The sequence below is a fragment of the Pleurodeles waltl genome, chromosome 1_1 (assembly GCF_031143425.1).
Source record: "Pleurodeles waltl isolate 20211129_DDA chromosome 1_1, aPleWal1.hap1.20221129, whole genome shotgun sequence".
NCBI lineage: Eukaryota > Metazoa > Chordata > Amphibia > Caudata > Salamandridae > Pleurodeles > Pleurodeles waltl.
In genome coordinates this window covers 807,683,116-807,707,843 of record NC_090436.1, presented here as the reverse complement: position 1 = coordinate 807,707,843, position 24,728 = coordinate 807,683,116, and the positions used below count along the sequence as shown (strand labels likewise).

Below are 24,728 nucleotides of genomic sequence, written 5' to 3'. Positions count from 1 at the left end.
TCAAAGGGCAAATGTTTTTATCTGCAGTTAGTTTCTTCCATGACTAAGTTTTTAACCCAGGAGCTGATCTCAACAGCAAGTTGTATGTATTTGCAGTGGATTTGTATGCTGACCTGAACTGCATGCATACATTCAAAAATATGAATGTACAATGAGCTCCCAGCAGCAACGTAACCACCAGCCTTCAGTTAAGTTTGCACTCTTTGAAAAAGCAAATGAAGTTTTAAAGCCCCTCTTGAGTGCTGGCTATGTTTCACACGGAGATAGGAAAAATAATGGTCAACATTTATAAAACTGTATTGATCCATAATAGTGATATAAGATTTTTCTGGTGAGATTGTTAGACTGACAAAGTGTCATTGTACAAAGAATGAGGCACCTATGGTGTTATCAGCTGATTTGACTCCTGAAGTTCTTGCTACCAAAATAAGATCACAGGAGGCAGTAAGCTCTACAGAAACCATTTTAAGAAATGTTTTAAATAATTAGATTTTTGACTTAATGATATATTTTGTGAAGCCCCAGAGCTCTGCAAATCATGGAAGTCAACAAGAATGCCTGATGGCTTAACAGTTTTTACATCATTGTTTTGCTGATATTATAGTTCCTGAGTTTAGAACAGAAGCCAACAACACTGATAGCTTTGAAGATACAGGCTTATGCTGTGCAAATGTATGCTTTTCCAAATCATGTTTTATGAATTACCTCAAAGCAAAAAGAAAACTCTGCTACACAGGATGACTACTCACGCATTCTATGACAAGTGCAAAAGTAGAGCCAATCACTTCAATGAATAGGACTCATGACAGTACAGTCCAGTCCACAAACTTGTTAGCTTAGCAGCTCATGCTATGAAATCTTGTGAATCAGATGGCACACCACTTCCAAATCACTTTACCAGGAACGTATTTACAATTGTTGCTCTTGATAATTTTTATTTTGAAGACTGCTTCTTCGTCAGGAACATCCAGCTCACGTGATACTGCCATGGTGGTTTTTAAAGACTGTACCAATGAACTAGCTGCTGGAAAACAAGCTGTTGGCATAAACAAAGCTGCAAACTTATAACCCAACTGCCTTGCCAACGTGAGCAAAATCACCTCTACAAGCCATTAACATGTCCCAGTCTACCAGAAAGTTTGAAAGTGGCTGAGGACATGGATCTTGTACCTGATAATGGGGGCCGCATAGCTGATATAAAACTCTACAATATTTATTTGGTGCGGACTGAAGGATGGAGACAAGCCAGTTTCTCAGTGGGCTGGAATTCATTCTTAGATCTCCTACAATACCATCCTACTGAAGGAGGCTGGGTTTTACCAGTAATACCATCTCCAGTCACGAACTATGCAACAGTATACACAGCTCTTTAAAAAAAAAAAAAAAAATGTGAATGCTCAACCTGAGGACCAGACTATCCTGCCGATTTTCTGCGATGTAGGTGTTTTCTGTACTGTAGCAGACTTTTTTAGAAGCGTTCAAGTATAATTTGATGATCTTTATCCAATGGTGGGCGTTTGCCACATGAAACAACTTGTGTCGCAGTGTGCAGGAAGTTCAGTGGATGTGGAATAGACAATGCACTTATTGAGGCTGAAATTTTTGGAAGCAAAACTGACCGGTCAGTATTGAGCGGAACTTATTATTGACGTTCTTTACAAGGTATAATCATCGGCATTAGGCTATATAAACATTGCGTTGGAATGCTTTCTGGAACAATTACAAATTAGGTTTTGCATATCTTATCTCAGAAGAGAACAAGGCACAGGGTGCACTTCATCCAAAAGACAATGCAAAGTCAGGCAATGTTCAATACACTCCGACAAACTCTACAAACTTTTTTTCAGGTTTTGAACAAAGAATGAAGAAAAATCAGAACTTTGCATGTACTGGGGAACTTTTTTTTTATACATGATGGCACTAGTGAAAAACTTGGTACATGATGATTGGAAAGGCGATTGGGAGCTGCACATGAAGACCGTGGAGTCTCTGATTACTGTTTTGTGAATTCGATTGCATAAACTACCTGAGAGATGGGTCCTGGTATTTGGAAAGTGAATAAGCTAGAGGTGGAAAAACCATACCTCTACTGAAAATACATTCATTATGTATTGAGACAGAGGGAAGGTTCAATGTTGTGGCTCAAGATATGGAACTGGAACAGACTTTCCAGTGATCATAGAAAAGCTCCAAGGGAATTATTGGTCATTCACTTAAATGAATGTTGTTCAATGGCAGCTAGTTCACTGTGAAGTCCTTTCTTTTGCAAGGTTTTCAGATGACATTTAAAATTAATGGTCCATCATGAAACAGTTCCTCACCACCAACTTGTGGTAAAGAGGAACATTTTAATAAGCATGTTGACAGCCTTCATTTCATGCAGCAGCCAGGAAACCCCTTTGAAATGACTGAGCCTGTGCTACCACACAACTTCGTGACCAAACAATATGTGGATAACACTTTGAAGATGCTTCTTCTAGATGTCCTGTAACATGGACCAAAACTATATGTAGAACTAAAGCAGAAGAGATTTGTACTGAAAGAGAAAAGCTACTTGACATAATCACTAAAGCTAAACTTCCATGCTTTAATTGCAATGGCAAGTTCTGTCCAACTAGCCCCTACAAAACCGTTTACAACAAAGCAATTTTTGCAGGCACATAGAGATGGATGTAGGAAAAGAAAGGGGTGAGTTTATCAAGGACATTCTGTTGCATGATCTTCTTCCAACAAATGCATTATTTGCTAGAGATGCTGCAATCAAAACATGGAAGCACAAACTTGTACAAGACCTAAACAGAAAAAAAATGTTCTCCCTGACTAATTTCAGTTTGAAAAGGTGTCCTTATTGAAAACTGTTGTAGAATGTCACAATTGCAAATGATCAAGATTCCATGCATGCAAATCTTCGGCGAGGTCATTTGTTCTACACATTAGTCATTGTGCACCTTCTAAGAACTGCACATAGTCTTTGAGAGTTATCTTGAACTTTGTTGGAGAATTTGAGAGAATCAGAAGAATGTCTACAAGTGGAACAGTTGAGCTTGCCTGCATTAAATAATTTGACACCTACAGCTGTGCAACTTGATAAATTCTGGTCAAATGTTTGTGTGCTCGTGGAGGTCTTCTTCCTGCCTTGGGTTCACAAACCACAGGAGCTCTTGTGAAACACACAATACCTTTTCCCACCACTACAAGTCGACTGGATCTTTGGACTCGGTGAGTAGTGTAGTAGTCAGATTTATTCATCCCAGATCAATAACATAGAAACTATAAACCCTTTTGGACCCAATGAACAGTTTGACATTAAATCAAACTCCAAACTGGATAAAATGTCAAAGCTTTATTACAATCCCAAAATCAAAGTAACGTATATGGTGCGCAAAACTAAGTTTAAAAACCTGCATGAAAATCATAGGTTGATCAAAAGGTCTAATGTTTTAGCCTTCTAAACATCAATGTTAAACAAGCCAAAAGAATAAAAACAAAACTATGCACATTTATTTCAGACTTCAAAGCAGAGGATGGTGACATCAGTAAATTATCAAAATGCAATTTTAAAGTTTCAGGGCTGGGCCATCCTTATCTCAAACACAAATCTGGACTTGCATGTGGGAACAGGCTAATGCATGCGGATAAAAGGGAAAGAAATAATTTGGAAAAAATTATGATAATAGCAACTCTCTAGACCAATATGCTGCTGTCCTTCTCGAAGCTGAAAATGAAACCAGAACCACATTTAGTTGTACCTCTCTTCATGTGATACCAGACAGGAAAGTTTAATCAGAAGAGCATTCACCTTGTGACATCAGTTGACAGCAGCATCAGGACACTGCAGAAGACGGGCTGCACATAAGATAGGTCAGCAGTTTAGAATGGTTTGGGCATATTAGTACTGAATAGCATAAGCAAGTGGGGCAATTAGGACTATGAGGAAACTCATCAGATATCATGAAGGACAGATGGTGACCGCAGCAGACTCATTGCAAGAATAGACTGACTCTGGCAGAGTTCTAGATGGACTGACTCAGTTTCAAACTCTCACTGATTAGAAATATCCATGTCCTTCTGATTGAGCCCCCCACCTGGAGGACCATTTTTCACACAAGATTCGGCGTCCAGTGGCAACATCAAGTTTGCAACAATTCCGGATTTTCTCAGAGAAAGCATGCCATTTTAATGATTTAATACAATTTTGCCAAAATATTACATTTTCTACTTTACTTCAGTATTCAAGATGAACTAAATTTTCACATGGGATTCACTAAAGCGTCCTGCCTTGTTTGACAGCTTGAACAAATACTGTTACATAGCACTGAATCCTGTTAATTGTGTTCAATACAATAAGACATTCACCATCAAATCTGCAACCTATGGAAAAATTCAGGTCCAAGGCAGCAGAATAAGAAAGTAATTTTCCCCTACTGTTGTAAGAAAAAATCTTCAGGCTTAGTCAAGCTGAGAAAGCCTAAATGCCCATTATTACAATTAATAAACCTATATCCTTTTGAACACCTTATAATTTAAATCCTATGCAAAGAAGCCAATTTATTTTACCGCAAAGACTATTTGACCTATTGGAACACAATTTTAAACTTGCTTTTATTTTCTGCACACATGTAACTCACGTTAATAAAATTAAATTCAATATAAGTACAATTAAATCATGATTTTAATACTTATACTTGATTTCAACTTTCTTAATAATATTTTCACCATTAATTCATGTCAGTAATTCACTCAAATATAAATTCGCTATTTCTTTGTGTTAAAACATGTCAAATACGAATGAAGCCACATTGTCCACCATAATTCAAACGTGCACATTTAACATTTCCGTGTTAATTTTTCTGTTAAACCTTTAAATGAAGGGTTGTAAGTCACCATGTGCTAACTTCTATGCCACTAATGTATCAGTAAAATTTGATCTTTATCAACATCGAACAAGATTAACTTGGAAATTCGGTGTTTACCAAAGTATCAGCAATGTTTTGGCAAGTTGACATCGCCAATTATTGCAAGTGGAGTGACTGTCAATGAGGAGTTGGTGCTTGCAGAGATTCAAAAGGTACAGGCCATATTGTTCAAAAACTTAGCAGCAAATTAGAGGAATCTGACTCATGTTGTGCCACATGTTGAGTGGGCTGTTCAAAATGGTTCCATTTGAGTTACTGTACTGTGAAATGACAGATGTTGTGCTAATTAGATTGGTTTCAATGATCATAAGACCAGGATTATCAGAGTTATGGATACCTTATGGAACAGATGAGAAAATACCCTTAATCCAGCTCCATATTCTGTACAAGAAACTTGACCCAGAGATGCCCAGTGTTCTCAAGGCACATTCTTACGGGTGATTCTACTATGAGCAAACTTGGAGTAAAGCTTGGAGCTTTTAACTGCTGAACCTGTGAAGTTTCTCAGAGGATTTGCTGGGACAGAACAAGAATGTAACTTCAAAGACGTAGAAAAAAAAAACCTTGTGTGGAAAACTAGTTCCCTCTTTCACATCGGACTATCTTCAGTTCAAGAGATCAGCCCTGCTAAGTGATCTTCCACTGTTATATTCTGTGCATGTACACATTAAGAGTTATCTACTTGATCAGAAGATGTGTAAATGTTTTGGATCATGCATATGTAGAGATCCATGTGAGTGTTTGGGATGGTATGGATGAGGTACTGAAAGCTATGACATTTCGAAAGCATCTACCCACAGAACTTACACATACATGTATGTTAAAAAAAAAAATGCTACAAAAAGATATCCATCGATATGCTCTTCTCAAATGTTCAGTACACACAAATGGTGTGGAGGCAGTAAGATAAACCTGCCAGTGGCAACCACTTTGGTTGTGATCCCATCTGTATTATCTGGGGTGCTTGTTCCCAACCATAATGTTGGGAATTCCTCCTTATGGAATAGGTGGTCTCACACGCAAGTGTCATGCTTCATCATAGGCCCCCTGTCCCCACCTTGGTAGGTAAATGCCACCAGGGTGGACTCGACCTCACGGTGACATGCCCCCAGAAGGAGTTCTTAGATAAAGTTTTTCTGGATAATACAGGGGTCCAGCTGAATTTTAAAACACCCAACAGGCCACCAGTGTTGATACACATTTAATTGTGGTGTCTGTTTGGTAAGGTTAAAGCATGAATTGATGGTAAATGTGGGTATAAATGACTCACCCAGTCATTAAATAAAGCCAACATGCTTCTGCCCTTATGAGCCACAGCTGGTCAGGGACATTCTTCAGGGCAAAGGATCCCTAGTCATACATCAATGAGGTGGATCCCATTCTATCCTACTAATGGAGAAAGACACTCAATATCCAACCACTCGAGGCCTACCTGAGTGACAGTTTTAAGTTGAAATTATTTAAACATAGAAGGAAACAAAATGCATTAAAAGGACTTTCAGAGAAAAATGCACTGGGGACTAATTCCATGAACATGTCTTAACACTGCAGGTCACTGCAAACTCAGGTGCCAAATTGTATAAACACGCAGGTCCTTATACTCGCAAATATAGTGCCAATTGTAAGTGCACACTCTTACTCAAACTTTTAGGGATACACCCTCTTACCCTACACTTTCGGGAAACAGACTTCTGGTCAAGGGATGGGGAATAATATGCCCCTTGTAGTCAAACACTATGGAGAGAATAAGTGTTGTCCCAGGTACATGTCACCTATACATCTCCTCTTCGAACTAGGGAAGTAAGGAACTCAATGCTTCATAATATACAATTGTCCACCCCCCAATGAAAGGAACTCATTGTTTCATGATATACAGTTGTCTGGCCAAAGGGTTCTGGTTATAACCTGATGCACCAGGTCAATCTCCCTGGTCAGGGAAGAAAACTATAGGGCGTATAGCACACCTGTGTCCATTTACTGATCCAAGCAAATCAACTTGTCCCAATATATTGTGCAGGAAGAGTGCCTACACAATCTGCCCCCTTGAGAGGATAACGTTACTGGTGATAGCCTGCTGCCTCTTGATGGCAACACGCCAGCATGTAAGGAATGACATACCACTCATGTCTCTGCTATTACTTCATGATGTAATGGCTGGTGAGTAGTCAACTCACGTCTGCATCCAGGTACCCACCTTTTGTTGCCACGCCAAAGTTCTACAATTTGCAAAGACCGAAGATGACCTAGATCACATTCTTGCAATTCAAGTTAGTAAGTGACCTCAAATCCCACAGTGCTGATAGAACCAACTCTAAGTTCATGGTCTTTTTTTTGGGGGGGGGGGGGGGATTTACATTTGCTACATTTCCCACATGGGAAGCGGCCAGATGGTGGAGAGAAGTGCCATGATGTTTGTGTAACTGTGGTTACCTTATCTCAAAGCAGTGTGGACAATGTCTCTGCGTTTTAGCCTTCCTAAAGACATGTAATGGCTGCAAGAAGGGGAGTCCCCATGAGGTCAGTATTTTCCATTTGTCCTTAATAATCTTCAACATTCTGCAAATGTACCATGAGTAGTTGCCGAAACAGTTAACTATGAAAATGTGTGAAACGGGAGTGATGAACATCATTTTTTTTATATTCAGATCATAAACATTGTTTGTATAAATAAAAGGATTAAAAACCATTGTTTCATTTCTGTTTCTATTCTTCCTGTTATAGCCACCATTTTCCAAGGGTTGCTCTGAGGAGTTATTTTTGGTCTCTGAGACTAGTTGGCCCCCAAAACCTATTTTGACACCAAAATGAAGTATGTATAGGTTTCATGGTTCCTGGAATATCACATCACTGGAACACATCTGCCATTTTAAAAAATGTCGTCCAAAAATTTTTGTCCCAAAACAAGAAAGCTAAATTACTTCTCTAATGATCCAAAAACACATATCAAAAGAATCTCTGGACATTTGATTTATGGAGGTATATTAGAGGGCAGAGATTACAGATGTAGCATACCTACACTACAGAAATGCATTCCAGTACTTCTGGGCCGCTTGATATTGCAGCAGGAGTGGGACAAGACCTTCATAATTCACATTCTAAAATATTAATGTTGCCCACCATATTCCTGCAGGACATAGTAGCAGAATGGACACTTGCTTGGCATTGAGTAAGTTCCCAATACAGCTCTTCTGTTTGTTACTGCTTTGTAAGAGACCACCTTCTTGTAATAGGTGCGTTTTTTTTATACACTCAGCCAACAAACTTCTAAATACATGTCAAGTACATATAAGAACAAATATTACAAAATGAAAGTACCACAAAATTAAGCACCCTGCTACATTTCTTTTACAAAGTAATTTTCCTCTAATGGCTAACATACAGCGTCACGCATGTGATGTTTGAAAGTGCTTGTACTTTGAAGCATGTGAACAGAGCATTGAATAAAGAATTTTGGGTGCGGATTTTAAGTGACGTGCATGGTTTATTTGCTAGTTTTGAGAAATAATATGACTAATTCGGTATTGCACTAGTAGCCGTTTATCAGTAAAACAAAATGGTGGGCTGTTGATTAAACCAGTATTGATATCGTAGATTTTGCCTAATGCTATAAACATGGTCTACAAAATTGACTTGCCCTCATAAACGAAGTAAGATTGTAGCGAATCAAATATGTTTTACAGAAACACCTTTCTTTGACATTTAAACTCACTTTTGTGATAATGGTAACTTCGTTTCTAAAATTTCGCATGTGGCCTTTGTTTCCCCTCTAGGTAAGAACTGGTGCAGTGAAGGCCAGGACAATGGAGGCTGTGAATATCTGTGTTTACCTGCTCCACAGATAAATAGTTATTCCCCCAAGTATACCTGTGCATGTCCTGCTGGATCTGAACTGGAGAATGGTGGTGGAAGATGTACAAAAGGTAAATCGAACATGATTTTGTTCCTCAGTCTGGGTGTATACACTAACTGTGGTGGTTTGTTGTAATTGAATGTTGAGCCTCCTAATTCTCAAACGTTTGTGTAAATGTGTGCTACTAAACCCCATATCTGAAAATCCAATTGCCATGTAGTTTTGGTTCACCTCAATGTAAAGTTATTGCACAGGAAGTAGGCCTGGGGCACGCCTGGCTGTTAGAGGGTGAAAAGCCAAAGCACATCCTCGTGGTATGTTATGCATTCTTCACAATGCATAAGTGGTTTGATTCTTTCCTAGCCCTTGTCAGTGTTTTTTTTTTTTTTTTTTTTAAGAAAACAGTGTACAGTTTTTGATGTTACTAAAAGTTGGTAGAACGTGTTGTAGAATTTTTCTTTGTGTTGAGACCACCCGATTTTCACCTTATCACAGTGATGATGGTTGGTTTTATTTTTTTATCTAGGTCATTGACTAAACTCTTGATGATCTGGAGCTGTACTTTTGGGCCAATCTGTTATTTTTGTTTGGTAGAATCATGTTTAACCTGTCAAGACTAATGAATGACTCCAAAAGCAATTTAGACCTGGGCCTCACCCATACTGTACTTTGATACAGGGCACCAGTGTGCTGTTAACCATGACATAATCACTACTCAAGAGAATGATCAAGTTGATGTACGTATTAGGGGTTCCGTATTACAAGGCACATTTTGAAGTTCTCTGCTTCGGAAATGTGCAGTAGCAACCACGGTTTTGTAAAAGGTAGTGGATATAGTGTTTTAGGTCTCAAAATATATCATTTCTCTGATTAGTCATTTCAAACCCCTTGTTCATCCTCAACCTTACCCAAAGTCATTATCATACTGACACCACCGCTGTCTTTTTGTGCCCCCCAAAGCCTTTAATATTGCATTACCACTGCCAAAGAGCAAGTGAATACAGTAAGTTAATGATTCTAGTATCGGTTTATTCCGTTTATTATTCCTAGTGAATGAATGGCTAACGATACCAGCCAATATTCTGAAATTCTTTCTAGGCCAAGTGCAGCCATGTTTCAAGCATCTGAGTATTCACTTTGCTGCCTGTACTTTTTCATCTAGGCTGCAGTCTGGTAGCGCGCCTAAATAGAGCTCTGAGGAGCTTTCTCATAGGTATTTTGTTAAGCCACTTGATAATCTTTTGACTTGAGCAGCACATTTGTTTGCAAATGTAGTTTGTTCAGGGGAAGAATCCAACTGTTCTGCTTTATGATCAATCATTGATTGCTATACTCCGTGCAGGATCATCTTTCCTTCACTAACGTTAGGGCTACTGCCACAGGCAGTCTTTTACGGGCATTTGTTAGGCGACTCAAATCTTCCAAGTCGGCCATGTGTGAGGCAAGTATCTTTAGTTTGAGGTAGTATCACTTTTAGTAGTCTTAACTCCTGATTCAAATAGCACTTTTCTCGTACCTGGGCACTGCAACCAGTTCCCGTACAACAGATCCCAGATTTGTTTTGGAAGAGTTACATTAATTCAAACTTTTAAATACATTTTAAGCTAGAAATGCTACTGTCCTGTAAATGTTGTTCCGTTTCACTGCTTTTCAGATAGAAAGCAAGAGTTTGCTAGAACTGTCCTCAGCCTCAAAACAGTAGCTTGACAAATAGCATAAGATTCTCCTGAGGAGCCCCTCTTTTAGTTTGCTCTTATACTTGTAATTAACAATCAACAAAAAATACAATGGAGCTTTTTAAAATTGTATTTTAGTCGGTGACAAATTGCAGCAAAGAAGGCTATAATACCAAAAATTGATTTATAATGACACTGATCAGACCTTAGAATTACATGAGTAGTGCAGGATGGAGAATACAGCCTTGATTTTAAATTTTCAAAATCGAAAGCATGAGGCATTAACATTACATTACAATTTAGCATAAGTAATATTCACACTCTACATTTAGGCTCTACAGTTGTATTGCCTTGCATTAAGGATAATCCTGTGAAACTGCAGTGTAGTAGGTTTTTAAATCAGCATGAGCGTGGTCAGGCTTGGCTTTGGAAAGAGGTTGTTTGATCCAGGTCCCTTGTGACAATGTGCCTCGTACCAACAAGACTGGATAAGACAAATGGTCACCCATTATGTGGAATATTTGGTTATTTAACCAATGTTACTGAATACCATACATATTGGAGCACATACCCAACAGATGTACAGTGTGTGCTTCACAAAGCTTCCACTTGGCACATTTGGCCATCCTACCAGGGATAGGTATAACCTACTCATGGTGTTAGTGTTGCAATAAAAATATTTTCGTTATGCGTTCATGTGTTGCAGTCGTACCTAAATGATTTAAGCTCCATCCCACATCCGTTCACTTTTGACAGTAGGTTTTAGATCATCCTGTGTATCTAAGCAATGTTCATTAAAGGTCTATAAAAGCCTTTGCAGCCCCATGAACACCGTACAACTAGTTATCACCTGTTGTGGTGAGATACGATCCTTTTGTACATTGTAAAACTCAAGGGAACTCCTGATTTGCAGGAAAAGAATTGCTGGATTTGTGACCAGTTCGGTTTGTCCCAGCCAGGCAACCAGGTCGAGGGATATGTAGCTCCCAGTGACAAACCCTAGAATGTGCCTGTTAAATATGGTTGTGGACAGGTTCAGTACAGCCTAAGGACGATGCTTGCAACCACAACACAGGTACCGTAAACCAGCACTTTGGTTGCAGCTCAGGAAAATGTGGAAAGTAGTTCATCTGTGGGAACCCCAAAGAGAACCAAATCAGGTCTGGTACCACCATACTCTAAAGGTCCAGAGCAACACAAATGGAAGTAAAACCTTGGATGGATATATTATTGCATGGAGTAGATTGCTTTCCCAAAACAAGTAATTACAAACATGAAATTCAGCTCATTCTCTCAGCTAGCTAGTTTGGGAGATATTACTTGTACCACTCGATTTTCTATTTTTGTTTTTGTTTTTTTGATTGTATAGAAAATTGGATATATAGTTTGTATACTTTCCGTATAGCCCAGACTTTGAGAATTGCATTAAAATGCTCATTGCACCATGAGCAGAGATTCTGCTACAAGGTGGTGGTCTGTACTAATATTGTGCATTGCTTGCACAGACTGCAATCCCTATGTAGTGGGGCGCTCCATGACAGTGCGTAAAATCCCAAATCGTAGAGACCCTACAGTGGTGACCAGAGACTGGGCTTTTCTCCAAGAAAATACATTTTAAAGATGTCTACCAGTGCATATTGTAATACTGGTAGCCATTTTGGAATATTTAAAAGTTTTATACCATTCAAAGATGGCAACAGCTGTTTTAGATCTGTAAATGTAAGAAAAATGCATGGCGCAATGTAACAGAAGCAAGCAACGTGATAGTGTGCCGGGCCCTCATTAAAATAGCTAAATAAATAAATGAGAAGAATTGGGAGCAAAGGAGTGGAAGAGCAGTACTACTAGCAGGCCAATGTGCCTGCCCTCGCACAAACTATTAAATGCAAATAAAATCCGAGAGGGGGCAGCAACAAATTAGTCGGAGACTGGTAGTGCTGCTAAGCATTGTGACTTTTGGTTGGCGTAGTTAGTTGAAAGGAAAGTTTTGCACTCACATGCACATAAAATAGGAGCCAAACGAGTTTCGCAACAGCAGTATATGAACACAGCTGTGCCTATTAAAGCTTGGATAAAAAAAGAAACGAGGCAGAGCAAACATGAACAGGGAGGAAAGCCATCCATTATAGAACAGTTAACGAAGCTAGAATGGGCTTTGGGGCAGCAGCTTGTTCATGATTAAGAGTGCTTTCTAAGTATTAGAAACGCTTTGACAGCCTATTAAAGTTTTCTCGTATCTGGCTTTTTCAATCCCTAACTTGAACACTTAAGACAGAAATGGGGTTGTGGATTTTTTTTATATTAAGAGGTAATCACAATTTTAATACTGAAAAACAATCTCACAAAATATACTCCTTTTGATTGGAGTAAATAGTTTCGGGAAGGGTGTGTGGGACAGGAAGTGAGCTGTCATTGCTAAGCTTTGGGTTTGCTTTAAGGCCTCATGGTCAGAACGAACTCCCAATTTTGTGAGTTAGAGAGAGAATTCTGTTAGGAATATCCTTTTCTTCAGCGTAGTACACAGCGCCAGGACAGGCGGAGCTGATAGTCTGCATTATTGCTGGTTCTGCAGAAATTGAGATAAATAACCATAAAGGTCTGTTCTGCTGAAGTAGTGAAATAGTTAACTTGATAAGCATTTAACATCAGTGTGCGAACAACCTGTTCTCGATCTTCAAAGTTGAAGGTGCTTTTTTTTTTTTTTTTCTTAACAGAAGTTGGAGGTACTGCAGATTATGGTGAAACAAGAGATGCAAGTACACGAGGAAAATCTCAGATCGAAGGTAATCCTCTTGGAAGGCTGTATGTTATACATCTGCCGCCTGCAATGAATACTGCAATGAATACTGCAATAAATACTCAAAGCAGACTAAGACTGAAGGCATTCCTTGGTATGGACTGGGAAGGACAGGCCCCCCTGAGAAGAGCAAGCCGCACTGGCCTAATACCAGCCGCCTCCGCTTCACCTCAGACCTACGGCTCTGAGCCTTACTTTTCCTTCCTGGGACCTGCTCTAGTATTCCCAGGTCGCCTTGATTCTGCTTAAAAACTGGTTGCAGATTTTAGTGTTTCGTGGTCCAGGTGAAAGACTCCGGACTCTGGGCGGATGGGACCAACTACGCTGCTTACAGGCCTATCACAGATTAGGCCTACTGGAGAGCACAGAGGCTGGACTGGAAGCCCACTTGTTGCATAATTGCTTTTTATTACTATAAGCTAGCACGAGCAGGCAGCCAGGCAAACAGACAAGCTGCACTGCTGTAGTGTCTCCACTACTGCCACAGGCCCCTCAGCCTTTACTGCTTTTTCACTGATTTTCACTGCCCCAGTTGCCTGCTATGTGCCCTCCTGGGGAACTTGGATTATCGCGGAGCATCGATCTGTGGTCAGAGGTAGTAGGAGTCAATAGGCAATAAATACAGGCTGGCATGTCAACACTAAGGGGAATCAAGTGGCCAGACTCAGTTAACAGTATAGTTTCGGCCGCTTTCCATATCACTAGGGGTACCAGACGGGGGTGTCTGTTGTCGCCCCTGCTATATGATTGTTATGGAGCCGCTGCTGTGCGTGCTGCTGGAGTACCAGTCCGAGGTCTTAACTTCCAGAATTCTAACTTGGTGATCTTTACTTATGTGGATGACACCTTGTTGTATATCTGAGACCCACACCTTAACATAGCACCGATACTAATAGATAATAAAATATGGCATCCGCTCCGGTTTACGGATCAGTTGGGGGCAAGTCAATTGTGTTCACCCTGATGCCGGCCACGACGCTGGGAGATGTGGAATTCCGCCTTAAGTGGGAGACTGGATTGGTTCGCTATCTGGGCATTCGAGTCCATACAGATCTTAGGATAGTAATGACAGAAAACTATGATGTAGCGATTAAGGCGTTTGTGAGATGGGTCAGGCTGCCTATATTGTTGGTGGGTCAAACAGCCCTCATGCAAATGGTAGTGCTCCTAAATTTTTTGTTCCTTTTTCAAAATATCCCTATGTTGCTGCAGAGGGTATTTTTTGCCACCTTGAGGGCTCTACTTATTAACTTGGTCTGGGCAGGGAAGCAGCCGAAAGCTAAATGGCAGACCCTTACCCTACCATCTGAGATGGGCGGGTGGGCTCAACGCACCTGACCTGGAGTTATATTACATAGTTGCCCAGGCTACGTTTGTCCATGCCTGGATACACAGTTCTCAGGATTTGCCATTCTTAAAAATAGAGCGTGAGCTAGCGGCCCGGATCTTTTACCAAGCAGAATCTTTGACTCCCAGTCTCTACGATATGGGAAGTTCGCATACTTGAACACTACCACACAGGCTTGGCATAGTCTGATGTGCAGACAGGAGCTCGCTCTCCTATACCCCCCACATGTGCCTCTGAAGTGGTTTGCCTGGTATGTGTTGTGGCGCGATAAAAGTATGGTAGAGGCCATGCATAAACTGAATATTATGACAATGGGAGATGTTTTTCCGAGAAGGTGGCATGAGTACATGGGACATGGCGGTAGAGCAGGCAGATGAGACGAATCTGCTACTGCAATACCAGTTCTTTAGAGCCAGGCATGCAATGGGTACCATCCTGGGAGAGGACCTGCGGGAACCACCGGACATACAGCCCCTCTGTGGTTATTACAGATGCACAACCCTGGTGTTTAGTGTCTAAACTCTATGCGCATGCACAGAAGGCATGTATGCACAAGCTGACAAAAGCCAGAATTGAATGGAAGAGATTTGGGGTTGCAGTTAATGGATCAACAGTGGCAATACTGTTGTTCAGTGACCCGCATAGTCTTTCAATGGCAGACACCGCTTGATACATTTAAAAATATATAAATAGGGTATATTATACACCCCTCAAACTCTGTAGATATGGGTTGCGGACGGAGACCACTTGTCCCAGATGTGGGGAGGACCAGGCTGGTTTCCTCCATGTCATGGGCCTGTACGGGCATTCAGTGGTTCTGGGAACAAGTATTTGAAGAACTGGAAGGAATAGGAAGACATCAGTTGGAATCTTCGCCGCTCGTGGCACTGTTTGGCTGCGACAGGGGAATACCGAAATCGATTTGGTGGTTGATAGTTATTGGGCTACTGCTGGCCAAGTGTCGCATAGCAATGCACTGGTATCTGGGTCCGGTGCCGACGATAGTTGCACAGGGATATGGTGTACTGTAACATGCAAACAGACATATATAATGAACTGGTTTCCCCACCAGCAGACCTGCACAATACTGGGAAATGTATAAACAATATCTGATTGGTAAAGAAACAGGTGAACCAAAGGGAGAGGGACTTGCGACGGGGAGGACTGATTCTGAACCACATGCTGCTGCAGTTAGGTGGCTCCCGGGACCCTATAAGTGGCTGTAATATGTTGCTCGTCAAGAGAGGACTGGGTGGAAGGAGATCGGAAAGGGCCCCATTTACTCGGAACAAATATTTTTGTATCTGCTGTCAGAAGTGTAAGCTATGGAAGGACACATTTAATTGCAAGTGCTATGTCATAATGTGCAATGGTGCAATTGCTTTTTGTATTAAATTGTGTTGAAAAGCATAAATTAAAATTTAAAACGAAATTCAGGCTGGCATAAAGCAGTTGAGGCATGAACCTATTCAGTCTCTTCACTCCCCCGCCGGGTCACAGCAGGTCACGAGGCACTGGACGCAGTGCTGGATGCCGCAATGCTGCTCCCTCGTGGTCTTGCTGTCTTCTGCATCTCCCCTGCGCCTCTTCCCCCTGCAGCCACATTTGAGGCAAGGCCCCCAAGCCAGCCCAGCAAAAGCAAAGGAAGACACCGTGCCGGGTCCAATCCCTACTTTGCGGTCCTCCTCTGGAACGGACTCCTCCCTTCTGCTTCCTCCGTACTCTGCAGACTCTCAGGAGTATGTGCACGGAGGCGAGTGTCCTTGTTTTTAATGGTGCAGCATGCAATCTTGAGGTTTTTGGGGTCTAGCCCGCGAGCACTCTGGCCTGTTGTAATTAGGCTTTTAATCACGCCCCCTCTTGCAATTAATTCTTTGTTGGGCTTGTCTTAAATGGTTCATTATTTTGGTGCATTTTGTGAAATGCTTCTCCTTTCTGTGCGGAGTTCCCTCCCAGATGATTTTACTAAGTGGATATTTTTGTTGGCCATCACACTAAGTCATGCTGCTTCCTGTTACAGCATGTGAATGGCCCCTCCTCCAGTTTAGGTTTCTTTCATCCCAGCTGCAATCCTTTCTAGACATTCACGCAGGGAGTCAATAACCTGCTCACAGCGGGCATGGCACTTTGAATATACTTGTTGTGGGGCTTGCTTGTCAGTCGAAGCAGGACCTTGAGCGAAAGACGTGTTGTATTTAACACAAGCTTCTCGGCTCTAAAATTAACACTTAACTATTCTGAGAACTGAAATTGTTGTTTATTTTCAAAGAAAGTGACTGGCAAATGAATGCATAGATCCAAAACTTATGACCACCACAACGCTTTGCAAAAAAGCAGGACCCTTTTTTGAGCAGGTTGAGAGCCCTGCTCCTCTAGAATGCTGTGCCTTTACATAAACCGGTGCTGCCCATTTAAGTGCATTCATCTGTCTTGCCCCTCTGCTCAATATCTGTACACCTGCCTCTCAAACTGGCCAGTTCCTCTTGAATTCTGTCAGCTGGTCATATGGCTGCATAGAACTCCTCTGCACATAATTGACAAATCTGTCAAAACATGCCTTTTTAGGTTTCACTTGCGCGCACTTGTGCACTGTGCTTACAAAATCTCTTGTAAATATAAAAAAAAAAATCAGGCTTTGAGCCCACCCATCTTACACGCCAGCCATTTTTTTCAGGGATGAAGCACTTCTGATCCGCAATTGTCCAAACCAAGATTACATCGCGGTCCTTGAAGCACCAGCTCCTGAATAGGAACAAGGTTAACAGTTTTTTGGCAATTAAGAGAGGGGGGCACCATCAAAGGAATCTCGCGAGGCTGGTCTTAGTCACATACAATAATGGTCATTTAAATCACAGTGCAATGGATGGCGGGATGCACGAGGCGGGCAGGAATCCATCAGAAAAGAAAAGCAAATAACCTGTGCCAAGATTAATAGACTGCTGGGGACGATGTGGGGTCCTAGATGATTCTTAAATCTATGGAGAGACTTTGCAACTGAACTGGCAAACAGATTGGGGAAAAGTCCTTATAAATGTGCTGGGCCTCAGACATGGGTTAAATACAATAGTGAACGTCAGACTGACCAGTGCATCAGGAAGGTAAATAGAGTTGTCACCAGGCTAGTATAGTATTTCACATGTAATGCAGTATTTTTTTATGTCAAGACTTGGGCATAGGCGAAACCTGTTGGAATTGACTGCTTGTTTTAGTCTGCTGCACATACTAGTTCACTTGTAGGTTCAGTCTAGGCTGGGGCCATTCAAGGATATGACTTCACATTCGAGAATTGTACTCTGTCTGCAACAAAGGTTGCCTGTGGGAGAGAGTTTGGCACAGTTCTGCTTTGCATAGACTGGTGAAGAGCCCTTGCAATGGCCCCTGGGCTTCGCAGTACAAATCTTGATCCTTTCTAATTATCTGAGCCCCATGGAGCCCATGTCATTTGCTTGAGCATTCCTCACTGGTTTCTGTCCCTTCTATGGTTTATCTCCCCCCTTATGGTGGAGGACCGGCATCATAGGATACTGAATACTATCGAACCTGAAGATCTTGTCTAGCAAATGGTCGAGAGGAATGGGAATTGACAGGGTTAGTTACTGCCTCTTCCTGATGCTTGTGCAGAAGATGCAACACAAGAATCTCCGGCATATAAGTTCAGGTAAGCTTGGCCACGTAGCCCTCATTAGTGAAAAGTGTTAGAAGAAATCGTGAATGCAAGTTTACTTGCCTCATTAGCTATCATTAAAGCTTCTGTCTAAAAATTAACTTATGTTTTCATAAATGTAAATACCAAAACGTTGAGGTGTGCTGCGTGGCTTCAATTTTGTGGAGCCAACTATTAACGCAGCTCCAGCAAGAGGAGTACTCAATTGCAGACTTTAATGCTTTCACTTCTTATTTTATAGGAAAGATGAAGGCCATGGGCTGCTTTTCCCCATGGCATACTGTCAATGACTTACGCTCTACGCTACAAGCTCATAGACAAAAATGAAGCTTGTCAATATAACATGCATGGGATGCAGCAAGTGAGCATGCTCAGTGTACCTTATTATTCTTCCCCGTGATCCTGACTAAATTGTACAGAGTAATTTATTAACTAGAGATGCTCAAAGGCCATCTGGATATTAAAGGATGCTCAAGCAGGTCTGACCAGCAGCTAAACATGTTCTTGATTATCTGCAAGCACTAATGCTTTCTCGGAGCAGTTGTGGGACTGTTTGCTAAACCCATGAATGTTTTCATTGGTGTTTTAGTAGTAATTCATCAGTTATAAAGTTAGCTCATTTAAATGCTGCACCATTTTGTATTGGTGGCTAATTCCCTTGGTAGTTGTGATTACTATGGGGGCGTGTCATCCTTTCAATGAAAACCATTATGAGCAGGGCACTATTTTGTGCTCTACTTTGTGCTCCTTTTCTTGAACCCCCTTGCATCTCCTGAACTCCAGTGACATTTAAATTACACTAAGTGAATTCTCTTCTGGTGTTACTGCCCCAGTGCATTTATCAAGGTTTGCTCTTAATTGGACCCAGCACTTAACGACGGGCATAGAGATACTTGCATGAATAAGCCTTACTGAACACAGTAAAACCACCTTTTCAACATTTTGTATAGTGCTCAAATGCCTGCCAATATGTCATAGTGCTGAATGACATGACGCTTCAGAAAGTGTCCTACAGCAGATCATTAGATAGGTCACTTTAAAGAAATACAAACATTGCACAAGTGTGGACCCTTAAAGAAAAGGTGAACTAACACCTTACTCCGTAAACTGTTTTTAATATGACAAGATGTCGGTAGGTAGCTCCTTTGGATAAGAACAAAAGTGGTACCACTTCATTGGAGAGGCTTTTAAGGAATGAACTTGCCTGGTCAGTGCTTTAGCAAGTGTCACTGATGCGCCGCCATTTTCCTCTTCTTCCACGCCTTGAAGGCCATAGCCAATTAAATGAGTTACTATGCCCTACCATATATGTGTTCTGCAGGAACACAATACTCAAAGTAACAAAGCTGCTCAACCTGAATTTTCAATGCTGATTTAAGGGTGTATTCAGTTGTGATTATATTGCACACCACTTAACTGGACAAGAATTGCTCTCCATTTGGCTGTTCACGAAGTATAGAAGTCTTCAAGTTAATATGCACTATTCATTGCTTAATTTCTGGCACACTAACAGATACCTTGAAGATTAATGCTTATATTGCCATCATAACTCGGCTCAATTGATATGCTTCTTTTGACTGTCCTTTGCTGTTAGTGACGGGGGAGGATTAATGGGTTTTTCTCCATGCTAGCTCCTAAAGTCTCCACCATCTTACCCTTGTTATTAATAATGTACTGTCGGCTCTTGGTGAGTTATTTTTTCTAAAACTTAATGTAAAAATCTGGGGAATTGGCATCCTAAAACATTGTGATTATTTTTCCAGAACACAGCTCCTCGGTATTTGAAGCAAATCAGTCTACAAAAGGGTCATCTGCTGCCTGGGCTATTCTTCCTCTTTGTGAGTATTAGATGAGAAAGCTCCGACTTTACAACAGTTGGTGAAGCAGTATTTACAGTCACTTCGCAGAATTTTAGAAACCAATAAAAACCACAGCTCTTGCATTGCTTTTTTGATCTACAAGCTTTTGCAGGTTTCGACCCAACCGTTCCTCTTCTCTCGCATAGACCGCTTTTAGCAGGATATTGTAGTAGCCTTGTTGACGAGAATACCAGTACAAACACTAGAATTTGGGTCAGTCCGTTGCTTAACATTGTTCGTTTTGTTTCCTTAACATTTGTTTGTTTTATTGATGACTTTACTTCCTCTCGTGGTGGTCTCCCTCCTGCAGCATAGCTGTTTTATCATTATTTTGATTGTATGACTTTTATACCTCCACTGCTTACATTCGGTGAACTGTTTGATTTTCTCACTCCATGGGAGTGAGTGCATGTGATCCTGTTCTCTCCCTCATGTGCTACTGCATCCTCCAATCTCAACCTCCATGCTTTCCAGATTTTTCTCCCTATTGCTAGTCTATTTATTTTGTCCTTCTGCGTTCATTTTTCAATACCATCCTTACCCAAGCGCCTATGTTGCTCCCTTCCTATGTTGTAAACCACTCACTCCTCCATTGCTCGCCCCTCCCTTCAACACTTTATTTATTTCTTTTGGAGAGGCTGCAGCTCCAATTTGCTACCGTGCTGATCCTCCTTTCGTGTGCATCATATTAAAGTCACAATTCCAAGTTGGCACCTGCCATCTTGAAACTAATTTAAAAAATAATTTTAAAAAACTGCTGCACTTAACGAATATATGCACGCATGATGATGCATGCATCCTTATGCCATCGTGCCGTTGTGGCTCTATTCCACATTGGCAAACAAGATTATTTTTCTTTTTCAGTGTGAAAAGGCAATGGCAAAGCCGTAATGTCTGCTACCTCCAATGAAAAGACCTATTTGCTTTGCCAATGCTAATTTCAAATTGAAATGCATGTAAAAGGCATTCACTGCTTTTTGGTTTAATTTATTTGGGTTCCTTTTCAACTTTACTTAGATAAAACTCATTACTTTGTGCTGCTTTACATTATTTCGTTTTACCCAAACATTAGTGTAGGTTAGATCGAAATTAGAGATTTTTATGTGAATGCAAACGTTTGACAAGTTATGCCTACGTGCTTGGAAGCTCTATCTAGAATGTAAACGTGCATTTATTCTCCTAGTGCTACTTGCGATGGCGGCTGCTGGTGGTTACCTAGTGTGGCGAAATTGGAAGCGCAAAAATATGAAAAGCATGAACTTTGACAATCCAGTGTACTTGAAGACCACAGAGGAGGATCTCAACATAGATCTAGGTCGACACAGTTCTTCAGTAGGACACACATATCCAGCAGTAAGTTTGAAGACATCGCTCATGAGCTTTTTTATTTAAAAATCACAAAACTTAAATATGACCATGCAGCACAATGTTAAGTTCCACAACCACCAAATGTCTCATGTCAGAGGGTAACACTTCAATGAGGACATCCCGTAGTGCAACCGCTCAGCTCCAGTATTACATCTTTGTGTTTTTTCATGGAAAGTATAGAGACTTAAAGGTATTATAAAGTGCCTTGACTGGTTTGTTCCAAAATGCACCCTTGTCTCTATTGTCTGGTCACCTCACAAACCCAAACCACTGCAACTGTTTGATCCATAGAGATTTGTGAAATGACTGCCGTCTGATTTGAATTGAGCATGTAAGGGCAATTGAAACGTACGGTGCAAATTTCTGCTAACATGTCTGTCCCTTAAACTTGCTGAGGTTATCACCTAGTTTCTTTATCAACTGCAAGGCAAGAATCATTCTTTAGAACTTTCTTCACAAATGCAAATAAGAGGTCCTGAGATTCTGAAGCTTCACCTTAATCACTTCATCAGAAAGTGCATCATACTGTACCCGTATAGAAGACTAGGGTGTTTCATGTTTGGTCAAACACTGAGTAGCAGTCTCTAGCAGAATGATAAAACTACCCGTTTTTATTAGCTTCCCAGTGGTAAGACACGGACAATTATGCGATGGTGCACACATGAAGCAGCAATAGTTTAAAAAAAAAAAAATGCTGTTTGTTCTGAAAGTAGAAGTTGGCTATGTCCATGTAGCTAGGCCTGGACAATAATGCTCCATGGCACACTAGTACGTCTGCTCTCTAACCAGACTAAATTCAAAATACGAAATTGTAAGCATTTCGTAGATATTTGTTTGTTTAATTTTTTTGTTGCTAGTCAGTCTGGTGGCAGGCAGATCATGCACTTCAGTGCCCAGTAGCTTTTTTTCATTGCAGCTTCCGGATTATGTTCTCGTTACCATAAGAGAATCACAGTGAGTGTTCCTAACAATACCACACACTCGGATTGAAAATGACATACTCCATTTTTTCTAGTGTGCTATTCTGCACTAGCAGGTTAGAGCTACCCAAATGGAATGACCCACTATTACAAAAATCATTGTTTGGTGCCTTGCTGCGGTTCAAGGAAGTGTACTCACAGGCTGTGGTCACTGATGCACAACTTGAGCCCAGAAGCCAGAGTCACCATTGAGCTCAACACTGGGTCACGGCTCTTAAGGGATACCAAATATGAGCTGACCCCTTTATTTGTTATGGTGGTGCGGTGGCCTGTATCTTACCCCACCAGTATTAGTCAAGATTTTCAATTGACTGGTCCCACAACAGAAATGAGTAAGCAGGACATGGTATATGGGCCTTGGGGTAGTGACCAGGTTGTTGAGGCATGTCAACATCTCCATAAATGCTTGACAAAGAAGAAAGATAATTACATCAGTCCCAGGGTCGAGGTGACCCTTAGTATCCTTGTAAGGGGGAAGGGTTCAGATTTTCTGTTTCTTAGGGTAGCACAAGGGGTAGATTCAGGTTTCATTCTGGCAAAGGGAGGGTCATGAATGAAGGAGGCTTCCAGTATTCTGTGGTGAAGGAGGCTTCGTTTCTCCAAGACCCAGACACCAATGTGCTATTTGTCTTCGTTGTTGCTCAACTTCCTGTAATGACCTTACGTCCAAGTTCAACTGCTGCCCCACTTGGCAGCTGTGCTCTACTTGCGGTCACTTCTATTGAGAGCCATGGTTCTAATCTCCTGCATGCAAGTTTTTATGAGACTTGGTCCTAGTCTTAGAGGGAGAATAACAACCCTCAGTTTCTCCTGCTGGATCATACCTTCTCTGTTGTACAGTTGCTCATCTCCTTTGAAGATCAAAAGCTGACTACTTTACTGGTTGCTGAGCCCTGTACTTCTTTCCATAATGGCTGGGCTGGTCTAGTGTTTGGAGGGGTGTCTCCCATCCCGGTGGGACTGGTCTGATCTGCTAATGTCCACGTCATTCCATGTTATTCAATGAATCTCTTTTCAGGACGCATGTGCTCTAGAAATATTCTGATTGCACTGTGAATGAGAAATGTGCACTTGTGCAGAAGATCGGACCCTGCTTAGCAGTCAACCATAAACCACTTTTTGAGGGTTTTTTTTTTATTCTAAATTCTAGCAATTTGCTTACCTGAGATTTATGGGAATTCCGAACCTAAGATGTTAATAAGAAATCTCCCCTTCAGTCACATGTTGTAAATTTATAGTGCAATATGTAGCTGCAAAAAAGCACAACACATCTTGGGAGTGTACCTACTGAAGTTATTCACCAAAAATTAATCTGATGCATGCGCCAATGTTAACTTTTTTTTTTTTTTTTTTAATAAAAGCTATTTTTGACAAAGCCATTGGTTATTTGAATCGGTCTCATGGAATGAAGCTTCTTGCCTAGTAAGTTCCCTGTGTTTTGCATGTGTTATAGCTTATGCAATGCTTTTTTGGGCAGCTCTTTGTAGATGACTAAGCAGCTCTTGGTAGATGGTTATAAAAGTCAAGGTACAATGCACAAGTGTAGTTATAAATAGCACCAGAGTAAAGTTAAAATGTAACCAAGAACCTTCGAGCCTGTAGATATCTTTAAAGCCATAAACCTCAACTGCATCTAAATGTTAACACTGTCAATAATACCCCACCAGATTCCTGTAATTTTTTGCAGAGCCAAACAAGGGCCATACTTGTTTACCAGAGACTGGGGTGGCCTTGTACCACTGCTTCCCCTGAGATGATTTAAACTGGTTCTGGTGAAATGCGTATTAGCCTCAGGAATGTAGTTCTGAAGCAAGAAGGGGTTTGGTTTTCATCGGGGTGGCTTCTTCGCTATGGTGAGGGAGCATCGTGCCCTCCCCACCCCTGGTTGAACTAGTTTAATTTTTTCTGCTGCTGGCTCAGAGCAGGAAGGTGTGGGGCTGGGTCACAGGAGGAGGGAGAGGGGATGAGGAGTGTGCACCTAAGTGCGCATGTGTGTTTTGTCAGCTGTCTGAGGCTGGTCAAACACACATGCGCATTTAGGTTTCTCCAGCCTGGCTGTGTAACAGCTGGTCTGTAGAAACTGGCAGACCCCAGGGTTGTCTGAGCGGCAGTCCGAGCCTCTCAGACCAATCCTTGTTTAGCATGAAAGGAGCACCAAGATTGCTGGGGAGCTTGTGCTGGTACCCCAGTGAGGGAACAGCAGGAGCGAGGCAGCGGAAGATGGTGGTAAGGTAACTTCCCCCCACAACCCCCCTCCCTTTAAATTTGCA

General features: G+C 41.3%; 1 protein-coding gene across 2 annotated transcripts in view; it reads left to right on the top strand.

Moving 5' to 3' along the window:
* The window catches only part of VLDLR (very low density lipoprotein receptor), a 309,483-nt gene that overhangs the window by 282,016 nt on the left and 2,739 nt on the right, over positions 1-24,728 (top strand). Inside the window, exons 15-18 of one of the 2 annotated variants that reach the window (XM_069228453.1) lie at positions 8,687-8,836; positions 13,157-13,225; positions 20,015-20,089; positions 21,294-21,463. In XM_069228453.1, coding sequence (XP_069084554.1) covers positions 8,687-8,836; positions 13,157-13,225; positions 20,015-20,089; positions 21,294-21,463 — 464 coding nt within the window. The remainder of the gene's footprint in view (positions 1-8,686; positions 8,837-13,156; positions 13,226-20,014; positions 20,090-21,293; positions 21,464-24,728) is intronic. The other variant, XM_069228463.1, reaches the window with a different exon arrangement.